General features: G+C 42.1%; 1 protein-coding gene across 1 annotated transcript in view; it reads right to left on the bottom strand.

The window, feature by feature from the left end:
• snx29 (sorting nexin 29) overlaps nt 1-16,307 on the bottom strand; it is a 148,024-nt gene that overhangs the window by 58,546 nt on the left and 73,171 nt on the right. Inside the window, exon 15 of the mRNA XM_006807254.3 lies at nt 10,665-10,771. Within this exon, the coding sequence (XP_006807317.2) occupies nt 10,665-10,771 (107 nt within the window). The remainder of the gene's footprint in view (nt 1-10,664; nt 10,772-16,307) is intronic.

Raw genomic sequence — 16,307 nt, 5'->3', positions numbered from 1 at the left:
GAGTCAAGTTAACTTTAAGTGAGCTAAAGTACTGCGCAAAAGCCCCAAGTCTCTCTTCATTTCTTTATAGTTTGCTAGGAAAATGGGAAATGGTTGCAGTGATTTATTGAAATGTGCAAAAATATCAAAACCTAGTATGAAAGGCAAAGATTCAGCAAGGTTTTTAGAATTCTAACAAACTTGAGTCAGTATTTGGTGTGACCACATGTATTTTTCAACACAGCCTGAACTCTTGGGCATCTTTCTGGTCATTTCAGTAAGGATAGGCTGCAAGAATAGTTTTCCAGGCTTCTTCCCTGTCAAGATAATTCCCACACTGTTCCAGTAATGTTAAGGTTGGGCTCTGGAGGAAGCCAATCCATGACTGATAGCCTGTTTTCTACCCAGGTATGCTTGGACTGCATTGGGAGATAGTATTGCATAGGATCAAAAAATTTTTTTAAAAATGGTGATTTTCTCTGCAGTTTTGCAATTTTGACAGATTGGGACTCCAACTTCAGCCAGGGGTGTTGGCCAAACCATTTTATTCTAAATTTTCAGCTACTGGTTCTTTGGGAATCACCTCATTGCTGCAAAAATACTATTTTATGCCTGTCAAACTGTTATCTCTGGTATTATTTGCTTATTCATCTAAAGCAGTGGTTCTTAACCTGGGTTCGATCGAACCCTAGGGGTTCGGTGAGTCGGTCTCAGGGGTTCGGCAGAGCCTCCGCCGTGACATGCATGGCTCATTTTGTGCACCAGTAAAAAAAATTATATTTTATTTTTCTCTAAAGAGGGGTTCAGTGAGTGCACATATGAAACTGGTGGGGTTCAGTACCTCCAACAAGGTTAAGAACCACTGATCTAAAGGTATGATTGCACTGTTTGCTCAAGGCCATTTAAAGATATTACAAGAAACTCTGCTTCTTTGGAAGCAAAATACAAGGACATGAAAGCTGGCTCGAGACTTTTGCAAAGTGCTCTGTCGGATCAGCTTCACAATTGATAAAAAATATAATTAAAAACGAACAGTCACATCCTGGTGAGTGTGCATGACTGGAAGCCTGATAAGTTCATAGAGGTGTTTCTGTACTGTACACCTTCAGCCTGCCACCAACAGCCTGCATGTGCTGATAAGACGATGTGTTACATCATCGCCTGCCCACCTTTTCCTTATCGCCCAGCACTCACAGATCGGTGTCATGCGGTTTGGGTGTTTCTCAGAAACCTCAGTGGAAATCTTTACTGCATTATGCAAAGCATTTTTGTTGTTGTTGTTGTTTTTTTTATTATTCACAGACAAAGAGAAGTACAATGCCATAAAGATGCAAATTAAAATGGTTATGTCTTTATTCCCTGGAGTTGCTGCACTTGCTCCCCCCTCGTTTTCATCTCTCTGCATCTGTCTGTCTTTCATGTCCTTTTTGTTTATTTCACTCAGAAACAGATCCACTGGGATATGGTGACGTGCTTGCGCACTGATAGCTTTTTTTAAACCAGCTTTGATCAGACATTCATGAAGATTTATGATAGGAATTCACGCAGTTGGCAAATGCAAGCACACACGAACACGCCAGCTTCACCCTCTGATTGACACAGCGAAGAATGAAAGGAAATAAGTGAAGAATGAGAGAAAACAGATTGTGGCACCAAAAACAAAGGCTTCTTACTCACTGAGACAGTTTGGTTATAGGTTGAATGAGTAAAACCAAAAACATTTTAAACAGATGATTTAAAGAGATGATTTTAAAACAGAGATGGGAAAGGCACACGCACAGCTAGCTGTTAGTCAAAGAGCAGACAGGCAAACGCAACCATATCAAAGAATTTCCAGATTTGTGACCTACATTACATAATTATTTAAGACACTTTTCTTGTTTATATTCATATTCATCACGCAAGACCATATAAAATGTGAAAAATGAGTACATGGAAACTTACCATTTAACCATGGCAACCAAGAACACAGAGTGGCATCCCATTATTGATAACACAAACCGTGATCATCTTCTGTCCCTACACACCTGTCTCTAGTTTAACACCTGGCTCATGGACCAGCAACAGCATAAGTAAGAATGACCAACAGACCAGCTGTCCCACAAACTGTGTATATCGTGTATATCTGTGTTTGGGTGGTTAAAAAAAAACAACTACAACTCCCTATTCAATGTGTGTGCTGACATAATGGCACACACCACAGTTGAGGTCATTTCCTGGCAGATGTTGCCCCTCAGGCACCTCAGGATGTTACAGCAGGACTCTGCGTTCAGTGTCCAACACAGTGCATTAACATTCCTGACGGTGGTCTGGGCCTGAATGCAACACCTTCAAATTACTGCAGAAACTTTTGCCTATTTCACAGATAAATCCTGTTCGGTCTATAAAAGCTGGAAACTCAGCTCTCATCGCTGGCGATGATCCTCAAAGCAAAAGTTGGTAACTGAGGCTACGTCCACACGTACCCGGGTATTTTTGAAAACGCAGATTTTTCTATGCGTTTGCACCTTTCGTCCACACGTAAATGGCGTTTTTGGTCACTGAAAACGGAGATTTTTAAAAACTCCGGCCAGGGTGGATATTTTCTAAAACTCCGTTTTTGCGTTTACGTGTGGACGAGGAAAACGGAGAAAACGCAGTGTCAAAGGTGTGCGCATTTTTTGACGTCACACTGTGCGCCACATTATTGTTTCGGTGAAATGAATTTCTACAATACTGTTACTGTTAATTGTACTCTCTGCAGTGTTTAAATGCTTACATATACACACACAGTTACTGTCCCTCCACACATACGACTCGGTTCTGCTTCTATGCCCCAGCTTTGTTTACTTTTTCCCACCGAGGTTTCTAGACTTCTGATTAGCCAACATTTCTGCACGGTTAGGAATATATCGCCACCTGCTGCTTTGGCATGTTCCTAGCAGCGTTTTTCTTCATTTCTGCCTTTACGTGTGGACGGGATTATTTTTAAAAACGAAAACGGAAAATCTCAGTTTTCAAAAAATACCCGTGTACGTGTGGACGTAGCCTGAGATACAGAAACTGATGTTTGCTCTCTTTGGCAGGGCTGTGGTAAAATTGCAAGGTGCATATTCTAAATCTACGAATGCGTATGCAGGGATCAATCTCAAACTAGCAGCCACGCTGGGAGGAAGTTCAGAGGTGTTCAAGAAAACTACCTTGAGGAGAGATCTGCAAAGTTTACATCTGGTAAGATTTTTGTTTCCTGTGGGCATCATCGTGGATGTTTTTGATCATACTAATAGAATCAGTAACAGCAGAGTATATCAGGCTGCTGTCGGTGTATTTCTCTTCACAGCCTTGACTCTTGTAGCTCATTGTTTGATTTAATGGTCCACCAACTGTCAGTATGTTCATTTGTAGCCCCAGAAGGCAGGCGCTTCCAGAGGAAGTCTGATAAACCCACTGTATACTACCTGCTTAGGCTTTACAAGCAGAGTTGGTAGAAACTAAAATTCAGAAACAAAAGTCCAAATGAATGCCAGTATGGCTCCATATCTGTGTAAATTACTTAATGATCCATTGAAACTGCCATAATAAGGCTCTAAGGTGATTATGTTCTTCTGTCTGATCTGCAGTGGAAGCCATTTGCCAATTTATCAGAACTTTATCAGAGCTAATGCAGCTTTAAAGACATTTAATAAAAGTGGTTTTATTGTAATGATAAACTGAACTAAAGTGAGCTCACTGAAACTATAACAAATGGATTTTTGTAGCAGCAGAAAGAAATACTTCTTCTTTGGAGTCATCAGCAACCAGCCAATCATATTTGCTGCCTTGAATGGTGCAATCAGTAGTTTAAGTGGAATGGCCATATGAGGCTTCATTGCCCTTCATGCCTTTACAAGACATCACATGCTTGGTTCTGGTAAAAGACGCCAAGCACAAAACCAAACTCACAGGCCATCATTACCTGCATGTCAGGAAATAGCTACCCTGTTGAGCAACCGCTAAATTACTTTCATTTGTAGAGGTTTGCCTTGTGCACAGCTTCAAAGGCAACATGAAAAGGAAACGAGCGTCGAGTTCTGAGTGCAAAGTTAAAGTCAATACGAGGCATTTGCATCATTAAATTAAAACTCAAATAGGTCAGAAACACGGGCGTGTTTCACAGGTTAATGAAGGTTGAGCCCCGTCCAGTATTTATTTGTCTCAGTGAGGCCTTTATGTATCAAACAAGGCTTGATGTGACATTTTCAAAAATCAATAACTTGGCTGGTCAGATTTTGTCTCAGTCACCGTGCGGAGACAGTCGAATCAGGAGTGTTGACAGCTGCTCGTGTAAATCACAAAATGTCAAATTCTTATATCAGGAGAAGCTGCACTGCAGTTTCAGCTCGTGTGAGCGGTGCATTTATCACAGACTGCTAAAAGATGGACTGAGCTGTCAGGACTGAAGAGTATGGTCAATATGGAAGTGCCTTTACTCTATCTTTTTATTAAAACAGATTATTTTAATAAAAATAAATTCAATTATTTTTATTGCTCACCAGCCATGAGCCCAGTTGTTGCTTTTTGTATCATTTGAGTTTATTGGGAAAACGACCCTCATCTCCATTTGTCTGTGAATACAGCAAACAACTTCCTGATGAGTTTATGGGCTCAGTCTCCATTTTGAAGTTTATTGAATATAACATTAAGTGCGTTTTGTAATTTCTGGCCATGCTAGGAGGCAGAAAAGTGGGTTATCCAGGATAGCCTCATTGCCTCTTTTGGAATTGCTGAAGTGTGTGTTTTTGCAATCAGATCCACACCTCACTCATCACATTTGGCTTCAAAATGCAAAGACACAGCTTAACAAACCAGCGGGTGACATCACACTTGCTATACACTAAATCTAAGTTAAGGTGAGATTAGGGTTGCAAAGGCCCAGGCACCTTTTGAGATTTCCTGCGGCCAGTCACTCTATTCATCTGTATTTGTTCTCCCAGAACAAACACTGTAGGCTGCAAACTTCACCTTGAATTTATTACAGGATTCCTTATCAGCTATAGCATGCTAGCATGGTCAGCACTAAAAGTAAGCTGATACCGTGTCACGTGCAATGCACACAGAGTTTGGATTTTTTATGTGTGTGTTTGCTTCAACTGTCGTTCCTGTGTGATTGATGCTGTGCCTGACAATCAATTAGTCGCCACTAGGGATGGGTACCGGTATCCGGTGCCATAACATAAATGGTAGTAACCAGACCGAAAAGCAACGCACATTTCGGTGCTTTATTTCGGTGCTTTTTTTTCCTGAGATGTCACACACTTTGGATTCTAGCCAATCATTTTACCTTTGCAAGCGTAGTAGGCGGGCCCAGGTATGTACGTTCTTTTAGAGCAGAGCTACAGATTAAAAATGCCCAAGGCAAAGCGGTCAAATTCTGGCTGTACTTCACAGCAAAAGATGCAAACTCAGCAGCCTGCAACAAGTGCTTTAAGGTGATACTGTGCAAAGGAGGTAACACCTCGAATCTGATGAAACACCTGGCGACGCATAGCGTTTTTTTAAAAGCTGAGAAATGCACCGTATTTGATAGCTTGCTGCAAGACCAAGCACCGTGCACATCTACTGCGGGTGTGGTGCCTGTTATCGGACCCGGAGTTTGCAACATCCCCCAAGAACCCGAAGAGGAGAGTCCTGGCCCCTAGCCCTGCCAGTGTAGCAGAAATGATGACGGATGATGATGGCAGTAGCAGCCGTTCTTCTCTGCGTGAGTAGCTTAATGTTGTTCGTGTGTAATTTATGTTGAGTAGGCTAACCACGTTATTACATTAATGCACCTAAGGTGAACTAGCAAACATCATCATAGCTACATGCGGCTGTCTTCTTGTTTGATGGCAGATGCTCCCTTCACTCTGGACAAAAAGGCTAAAATGACCAAAGAAAAAGTTGGAAACAGCTAAACATGAGAGGTTTTTAGACAAAATTGGTGTTTTTTCCATTGTTTAAGCACTGCTTCCAGCCAAGAGTGATACCATATATGCCCTATAGCTGCAGAAAAGGTTAACATTGTTACCTTTTTACAAAAAAACAGCTGAACATGAGAGGTTTTTGGACAAAGTGTGTGTTCTCCATTCTTTAAGCACCGGCACCGTTTCAAAAGTACCGGTTTGGTACTGGTATTGGATAAAACCTAAACGATACCCATCCCTAGTCGCCACATGAAGCCCAGACAGGATGCTCGTGTCCTGTGACAATTCCAATAATCACTCTGCATGTCGCTGTCTTCATTGTGCACAGAAAGGCAGAATGTTGGTGCAAGATTGGACCGACTCTACCATCTTATTCCACCTAGCTTAACCCAAACCAGCAATCACAGCACTCCAGTGACTGCTGGACTTTTCTTGTTGGTAATATGTTGAATAAGAAGAAGTTAACTATTTTGTCATGGCTGTAGCTCAGGTGGCAGAGCAGGTCACCCACTAATCAGAAGGTCGGTGGTTCGATCCCAGACTGCCTCCTGGCTGCATACCAAATATCCTTGGGCAAGATACTAACCCCATGTTTGCCTACTGGTGGTGGTCAGAGGGCCCGGTGGCGCCAGTGTCCGGCAGCCTCGCCTCTGTCAGTGCGCCCCAGGGCAGCTGTGGCTACAATGTAGCTTGCCATCGCCAGTGTGTGTGAATGGGTGAATGACTGAATGTAGTGTGAAGCGCTTTGGGGTTCTTAGGGACTAGAAAAGCGCTATACAAATGCAGGCCATTTACCATGGCTCAAGTTTCTTATTTAAATAAAAATGTAAAAAAAAAATTGCCATTTTTCTTCTTTTCAAAGACACTGAACTGGGACCAGTTCAGCCCACACCTATATAGCATCACAACCCTGCTATTTGCATTCATGAAAACACACACAGTTTTCCATAAAAAGCCATTTTTCTGCTTTGCCCGTCTCTATTTCACACTAATATCCCACTGCACTGAATATTATGGTAAGTCCTATTAAGGGAGACAGCTGACAGCACTGGTGATGAACAATAATAAGAACATTCTGTATCTCCTGTTAGCTGCAAGTCTTTCTTGTTCCATTGTCCTCTGTGGTTTGCTGTTATCTAAAGAGCAAGCATTAGCCTCACCAGAGCACTCACACCCACATTTTTACAAGATCCCTACTCTGCAACTTATTACCAAACAGGGACGAGGAAAATACCTGCATCCTGCACGACAGGATAATTTATACCAAGTTGGATGAAGGACAGAGTCTGCAGGGTGATTGTGCTCCACACTGTCCTCCGGGCTTGCTGTAAAGGCCCAAATGACACTGACAGCACGGTAAATGAACAAATAAATAAGTAAACATCATTAAAAATGCACCATACATGTGCATAAATAAGTGAGGACACAGTTTGGGGAAACACAAACTGAATTATTTCTTATTAAAAAAATATAAAACTTCAGATGAATTATTCATGCAGACACCCTCACACGTGTCACTACCCATTAGAATACACTCTTACTGGGAGTGTTGTCATATTGGTCAATCTAACAGTAAACTGGACACAGCTCTCATCATTACTCACACAGCAGGCAGAGTTATGCCTTATGTCCTATTATTATAGAGCTTCCTGAGATCCTCAATTGATGTTTCGGTAAAGAACCTGCTCAAGGAAAAGCTCTGTTGGCACTGTTATGGGTTTTAAATCAATGCAAATGCAGAAAGTCCAATTTCTCTACTTTATTTAGATGGAGTAGCCTGGGGACATTTTTCCCCAAAACTCAAAGCTCTGAATGCAGGTATTAACGCACATCATGACCTCATTTACTTTGATAATATATACAGTAAGTGAACACTTTGTATTGTGAGGTAGAAGCTGTGACTTCCCCTCTTCGTTTAAAGCAAACAGAAGCTTTCTGAAACTCGGGCACCGGCAGATGATCCTGAGAGTGAAATGCAGACGGGAACGTCGTGTTTATCCTTCCGAGTAAAATAAACAGAATAAAACTCAGAGTGAAAAATCAACTTCTTTGAATTGAGGCGCAACAAGGTTTATGTGGTTGGAATTTTAAAAGCTTCATTTCAAAGACAGACATAGCCACAGTCACATCACATTACAGTTTCTGTACTACAGCGTGCCAGTCATGGTCATTTTTTTGAAGATGGGTGGAACTGGTTACCTAATCCTACCAATACAAGACTGAACAAACAGCGTACTGCAAAGCCTGTGTGGGGAAAAACCTTCCCCACTTTATCAACTACTTTAGTCTAAACAGGACCATCATCATTTACTAAATTCAATAATATACTGTAGGGAAGTCAGAAGTGATGTGAAGTTTATGTAGAAGCACTTTTTTTTCTCTTTTTTTTTTTGCCTGTCCCATTTGGTTCTTTAGCCGTCAGAATTGTTGTCTGAAGACCAACAAGGATACCCAATGGATTTATTTTGCCAAATGGATCATCATGGCATTGCCGTATTGGTCCATTTGATCGACCTTTGTTTTTATTATTTATTTTATTTTCAGTTGTTACAGACGGGACAGACATGAGTGAGGGATAGGAAAGGGAGAAAGAAAGAGGAAGGAAAAGAAAAACAGAAGGGGAGAGGGACATTGAGAAAGGGGGGGAAAAAAATATCTCCGGGATCACCTGTTGAGAGAAAAAGAATAGAAAACAAGCAAAAAAAACAAAACAAAACAAAGCAACATACTATACACAACACCATCGCATTAATCTAGCTAAGTGTAAACAGCAGTAAATACTAAATATTGAATGTTGTTGTGCAGCACGCAGGACAGACAGCGCACAATGTGCTTTGAAGTAGCAGCCAAGAAAGGTGTGATTTAAGTCTACGAACAGTGAACACCCGTGTGCACACCTGTGTGGATCAGCGCGCTTGTATTCAAATGGTTTCCCCATGCAATGGTCTGCAAGAAGATGTATAGGGCCATAGCCCTGCCCCAGAGGCCGGAGGCCCGAGGGCCCCCCGCGCCCCGGAAGACGCCATGTAGAAGCACATTTAAGTGCAAACTGTTTGACAAACAAAAGAATATGAAATAAGATAACAACAAAACTGATCAACCTCAGTCTGTATGTCTGGGTGGTGGTGGTTAGTAATACTGGGTTACCACCAGTAGAAGTTCTTTGATGACCCTGCAGTGGTTGGCTGCACTAAGGGTGGGCAGGAGTTCAAGTACAGAAAGCTGGTCACTGCGATGAATGGCAGAATGGACTGGAGAACCAACAGCAATGCTCCGTACAAGAAGGGGATGAGTAAACTCTACTTTCTAAGGAAGCTCTGGTCCTTTAATGTGTGCAGCAAGATGCTGGAGATCTTCTACTAGTCTGTGGTTGTAACGCCCATCTACTTTGCTGCTTTCTGCTGGGAGGAGCAGCATCAGTGCCAGAGATGCCAGCAGGATCAACAAACTGATCCACAAGGCTGGAAGCATCATTGTCCAGAATGTGGACGCGTTTAAGTCACTGAGGGCCAGCACGTAACTGAAGATTTAGTGTACATATTATTTATTACTACTCTTTTGCAAAATTCTCAAAAGTCTTATTTTTATTTTACTTCCCTATATGTAAATTTTTGGACTCTCTCACAGTATAACGCCCTTGTTATGTGCTTTAACAAGAAAGAAAGAACCCACCTTCTGACAAAACTGGGGGGAAACATAAATCCAACAGCAGTAAACAGAAATCAGTATTCAGTCTGCTTTAAAAGCCAAATAATGCTCATACGAGTTTCAGAAATGACTAATTTTGGAAAGGTCCTGATGTGAAGGTGCAGTTTGGTCCACTGCAAAGGCCTGATCTCCTTTATGTTTTAATCAGGACCTTGGGACAGCTAGGAGCATCTGCTCAGCAGACCTCATTGATCTAGTGGGAGTGAGCAAAGTTAAAAGATCAGAGACGTAAACAAGTGCCAACCCATGTAATGGCTTAAAAACAAACAAGAAAATCTTCAAATCAATTCTAAAACTCAGCAGGAGGCAGATCTAAGGAAGCCAACACGAGTGGTATCTGGTCTTGCTCGCATGAGCCAGTTTAACAGCTGAGCAGCTGCAGTCGGCCAAGCAGTGACAGACTGAATAAAGACGCAACAGTCGAGACAAACTGAGGGCATGGATGCCCTCTGAAGCAGAGCAAAGAAGCTCGTTTTAACAACCGCATGGATCCGTTTATCAAACGCAAAAAGTGCTGTGCAGACCACTCCCAGGTTCCTCACACAGAGTTTTATAGATCCTTAAAGGCCTGAAGCAATGGAAAAAACTGAACATGTGAAACTAGTGGTCGAGCAAAAGCTTAGCAGAAAAACGTTAACTGAGGTCACAAATTGAGTGATTATTTTCTCATAGACCTCAATAAATCTGACTACTTTTCACAACCACAGGAGTCGCCCCTTGCTAACTATGAGATAAACACAAATTGAAATGGCAGTTTAGCTAGAATTAATCCGTATTTAGTAATGTGGTAGAAAACACAGGGAACCGCTCTGGAACTAAACCCAGAGATACAATTTGTTATTTTATCTCTCTTGTTAGAACAATAATTGTCTTGAAGTGTGAAAATTGGGAGCAATGCAATGTCTCAAACACGAGGAACTAACATTTACAGTATGTCGCTCATGTGATAAACTGGAGGGAACCTGGAAACTTCCTGGATTTTATTATAAACAAGCTTTAAAAACAGTTGACGCTGATCCTTCTCTCTGTAGCAGTATGAATAAGTACAACACTCACCTCGATGAGTTTGCGTTCATAGCTAGCAGCCAGCTCCTCAATGTCGCCCATGAACTTATTCTGTGGAATTGGAGTCTGCTCTTCGCTTGACCGCAACACGGACAGGGCTGCAGCAGACAGAGAAAGAGAGAAGGAGCATTCACAAAGATGAAAAGATACAAAGGACACGCTGTGGTGAAAAACTCATATTACAGAGCTTGTCATCTTCTGTGGTGAGCTTTGACACTGGCAGCTGTTCCATGTCTTGTTTTGAACAACGCAACCATGCAAACACAATGAATCTCAATTTTGAATGCGATATGAGTATAACAATATAGTCTACTTGAAAGACAACAACACGTCCACAGGGTACGCACTCTGTTAGAGTATGCATATATACTTCCTTTCATGTGCACTTAAAACCACATTTTTCTTTCTCAGAAATCTTCTTACTGTTCTGTCAAAATGATAAACTCCCCTTCTCTCACCATTGCCTGTTCTACTCCGACTTCCTCTTCAGATAGAGTTTATTGTTTCTTTGCACTACTGTAGCTTGCTAACTCGCTAAAGTCATCCCAGCAGAGCCTGAAGCGGCGCTTCTGAGCCTATTAACGTCAACTAATCCAGTTCCCTCAGCAAAGAACGGCAGAACACGCTAAAGTCAGAGCACTGAATCGTTTTTCTTTTTTTTTCCCAGAAGGTGGGTGTAAGATGGATTGTTTTTTCACCTCAGCAAAAGCAAATTAACAGTGTTATTTCACTGCCACCACACATAACAAACACAGAGACTAATAGACTGAGGCTAGAAGGAGGGAGAGACGGGGAGAGAGACACGAGCCAAGACAAATAAAAGAGGTTGAAAATAAATTACACAGGAACATATTCAGCATGTCCAAAGGCCCAACAGAGCTCAAATAAACTCGTGGCAATGGCTCTTTAGGGGGAGGTTTTAGAAAATCTACAGCTAGACTGTAATTATAGAGAGAACTTCCAGCAAGTGTCTGAACGTCTAGACAGAGTGAGACAGGTATTGATGAAGGAGCTTCCTGTGGTTCCAAACAAAGGTACCGTAGGGAGAACAGCTGCTGAGAATCACAGGCAGGTACAAGTTCACAAATAAGAGGAGTAAAGTTATCCAAGTGGACTGCTGGTACGCACACATACCTGTTCACATACTGTAAGCATGTGCATTTTATTCTCTGGAGCAATAGTTCTCCAGGTTGTTTTAAAGTTATTTCTTTGTTTTTCTTTGGACATTGGCTGCTTTTTTCATTGATTTCCAGTCCAGTCCAGTACCTGATCATTTTTACAGAAATGCCTTTCACAAAATAAGCTTATAGCTAAAAAAGCTTAAACACTAAAGCCTATGAACACAAAAAAGTACCATCAGCTGAGTGACAATGATCCCAAACACACTTCCAATGCAATAAAAGCAAATAAAAACCTGGATAGAAAAACACACAATGGAACGCTATCCTTCGTGGATCAGCATGAATTATTTTCTCGCTGAAACTGAACTGACCTGTCTTCCCCATGTGATGTTTGTGTAATGTATGTATGGTCAGAAGGGTAAGATGTCGCTGGCACGGCTGGCAGCCTTAACCCAATTTCCCTCGGGATGAATAAAGTATGATCAATCAATCAATCAAAAAAAAACTGTTCACTTGTATACCATTTTTCTATGTATGTTGCCAAAAGTTTCAATAAATCACTGCACCTCTCTGGCAAGTGCAGTGATTACTTTGCCCAGCAATGTCTGGCAAAAATCACCATTCGTAATAATGTAACACTTTAACAAACAAGTCATCTGCAAAATAGAAATCAAGGAATTGTGAGGTGGCCTTTAACGAGGAGAAACAGGAATAAGGATGGGAAAATATCTTCTCCCTATTCTCCATATTTTGGATTTTCATTAAACGTTTCCAACCGCAGTTTACACCCAATATTAGTACATACAAGTGAACATATACAACAAACAAACAATTATGTGCAAGAAAATATCAGCAAAAAATAAAAAAAATTAGTTTTTTTTCTATTTTTTAAGTCCCCTGAGCTGGGTCCATTCTCATTGTAGAGTCACCGCATAAAACCAGTGAACAACTTTTATAACAAAAAGCAAACTGTGACATTTTTAATGAGGTTTTGTGAGTCCACTTAAAGAGTCACCCAGAGCTTCAAACCGGTGGTGTCTAGCCTCCTGCTGCTGTCTCGTAACAGCTCCATCCATCCATCCATCCATCTTCATCCGCTTTGTCCGGGGCCGGGTCGCGGGGGCAGCAGCCTAAGCAAAGAGGCCCAGACCTCCCTCTCCCCAGCCACCTCCTCCAGCTCATCCGGGGGAACACCAAGGCGTTCCCAGGCCAGCCGAGAGATATAATCTCTCCAGCGTGTCCTGGGTCTGCCCCGGGGCCTCTTCCCGGTGGGACATGCCTGGAACACCTCACCCAGGAGGCGCCCAGGGGGCATCCTTACCAGATGCCCAAACCACCTCAGCTGGCTCCTTTCGATGTGGAGCAGCAGCGGCTCTACTCTGAGCCCCTCCCGGATGGCCGAACTTCTCACCCTATCTCTAAGGGAGAGGCCAGCCACCCTTCGGAGGAAGCTCATTTCCGCCGCTTGTATCCGCGATCTCGTCCTTTCGGTCACTACCCACAGCTCGTGGCCATAGGTGAGGGTAGGGACGTAGATCGACCGGTAAATTGAGAGCTTCGCTTTTACACTCAGCTCCCTCTTCACCACGACGGACCGGTGCAGCGTCTGCATTACTGCAGCTGCAGCCCCAATCCGTCTGTCGATCTCCGGCTCCCTTCTCCCATCACTCGCGAACAAGACCCCGAGATACTTGAACTCCTCCACTTGGGGCAACAGCTCCAGTTTTAGATAAAACATTCATGGCTGCAGAGCTGCACATTTTAAATTATCAAGGTAAAGTTTATAAAAGGCCAAAGTGTTTAATTAACTTATTTTCTGAGTAACAGTTAAAAAGCCTAAAGGGATTCAAAGGAAAGCGTAAGCGCCCCACGGACTTGACAAAATCTTCATATTTCTCTTATATAAAGATGTATGTACGCATGCAACAACAGAAACACCTCAGGAGGCTGACAGAAGCACATCATCACAGCTCCAACAAAGCGGCAGCGGCAAAGCAATCCCCCAGCTTATCTCTGGCCCGCCAACAGCACTGTACTGTATACAACAGTCAGCAGCCTAATAGCCTAGAAAGCTACAGTACACCGATATACACGGAGATAGAGAGAATGAAAATGTATAAATGCTATAAAAAATACTGAAAGACATATTTCCCCAGAGAGGAATCCAAGATGCGCACACACACACAAAATCAAGCATAAAGAGGCAAACACACACACACACACACACAGAAAAATGCACATACATAGAGGACTGCTGACGGTGGAGCTTGCCATACCAATTTAACTCAGCTCTGAAGGGGTTTTTCCCCTTAAGTTGGATTTCTGTTACCTGTCACACTGATACGCTCTTAATAATGAAAATACAAGGAGTGTGTGGGCAGACGACAGAGGAGAGATAGTGAGAGGGGATTAGGAGGGAGGGCACACACAGATGTTCCTGACTCTAGGAAATTGAGCAGACAGCTGGTTTGGAATAACAAAACTAACTGAGCAACCGACCAAGCAGCTGTGTGTGTGTGTCCTGAAGAAAACCTCCAAAATATTGAGCTCTATGTGAGCAGATGCTTCAGCAGAACGAGCATTAGACAGCGTCATAAGACTGTTTACTGGTGTTTGTGAGTGCCCTGTCCCACTCCCAGGAGTGTGAGTCTCCAGAGACATCTCTGAAATGATCACAGCGTGTGAGATAATTAGTCACTTAAGTGACGAGGTCCACTGAGACACACACATTGGGGAAAGACGGTGGAGTAAAGTTTTGGGTTTGGTTGTTAGGAGTGTTTTTGTGTTTTCGGTTACAAAGCCAGTTCATGTTTATAGGGAAGTCCATGTCATTTAGTCCATTGAGTTACTTTGCCTAAAATAAAACGTTTTTTAGTAATAAATGCACGAGAGGCTAAAATAATTCTGACCTTGCAGTACAAGGTAATGTGGAACATATATAATCTTTACTCTGACCCTGCACATATGTGTCTTATGTACACAGGACACAGATGGATGCGTGTATGTTCAGAAAGCTTCCAATTAAGGTTCCAATTCAAGCAAAACAAAAGTACTCATTGCTGAATGACTCGATAACATCATGCCAAGTATTCTATTAGATATGCAGTTTTGTATTTGTAAGTTCTTTTTGCTAATTTTTCAATCCTTGATAAGTAGGGCTAACACAAGTTAACTCCCTTTGTTAACTTTCCCTATCACGCACAAAGCCACAAGTCCAGACACGCCTGAGGCCACGTCCACACTAATACGTTTTGTTTGAAAACTCATCTTTTTCTCTCCACACTGAGACGACGTTTTCGGTCAAGGAAAACAGAGTGTTTTGAAAATGCTCTCCAAAGCATATACATTTGAAAACGCCGTTTTCGCGTCGCAGTGTGGCCAGCGAACCAAGCCTTTTCGAAAACGATGACGCATTTAAGTCATGTGATGCAGTCATGTGACCAATTAACCTAAGATAGCGGAGGGCATTATACAGCAGTTGTTTTGTTTAGCCCTATTAAAGATTAATATCAGTCTGTACATGCTCCACATAGCTTTTCTTCAAATTCTTTAATTCTCACTCGCTTTTGCAACTTTGTACTTTTGTGTTAGTCGCAGCAACAACTCCACCTCATTGTTAGTCCGTTTAAAAAACTCGGTGCTTTTCTTCAACATTTTGCCGCCACGTTTCAAAGAGCCGGAAAGTAAATAAACGGCAGACAGAAATGAGGCAGGTCGAATCGTCTTGCGCTTCATGCATGCGCAATACAGGAATGTAAGCATTTTTGGTCGTTTCAGTGTGGACGTACAACTCTGTGAAAACGACTGAAAACAATAGTGTGGACGAGGAGCGTTTTCAGAAGAAAACGCCGTTTTCAAATGTATCCGGTCTAGCGTGGACGTAGCCTGAGAGCAACAGCCACACAGCCGCCTCCCTAATATAGTACCTAAAAATGGAGCTACATCAACCACCAGTGTGCAGTACTTTGCAAAATATGCCAGAAAACTGTTCATGCTAAAAGTGTAAATGACAAACCTGTTTCCAAAAACACATCGCCAAGTACAACCAGGAAGAGATACCAGTAGGTGTTGGTGTGGATTGTGTAACTCCTGAAGATGTACAAGTTCCTTCAATGACAGTTATTGTTAGACTACAATGTTAACCCATTGTTTTATTAAATTCTCCAGTGAAAACACTACCTTGGCTACTTTTGTGCTTACACTTGACTGATAATACTGCTGTTGTATCCTTGTGGCTCTAGAGTCATCCTTCAAAGTAGGTAGTCTGTCAGCATTTTGTTCAAATTAATGTTGCTGCATGCAAGCTGCAATCACTGAGAAAATATTCACTATATCACAATAAACATCATTATAGGAAATTTTCCTTGAAAGATCATAACCTTGAGGCTATATTGCCCAACCCTACTTAATAGCAATCCTGGGAACCTAACAAGACCATGCTCCACTTTTTTTTAAAAAAAATTCAATGGTCCCTGAAACATCATCCTGTTAAAATTGGTGTCAAACCTGATTT

Source organism: Neolamprologus brichardi, chromosome 8 (assembly GCF_056152115.1).
Source record: "Neolamprologus brichardi isolate AB-2024 chromosome 8, ASM5615211v1, whole genome shotgun sequence".
Taxonomy (NCBI): Eukaryota; Metazoa; Chordata; class Actinopteri; order Cichliformes; family Cichlidae; genus Neolamprologus; species Neolamprologus brichardi.
This window is presented reverse-complemented; position numbering and strand designations above follow the sequence as displayed.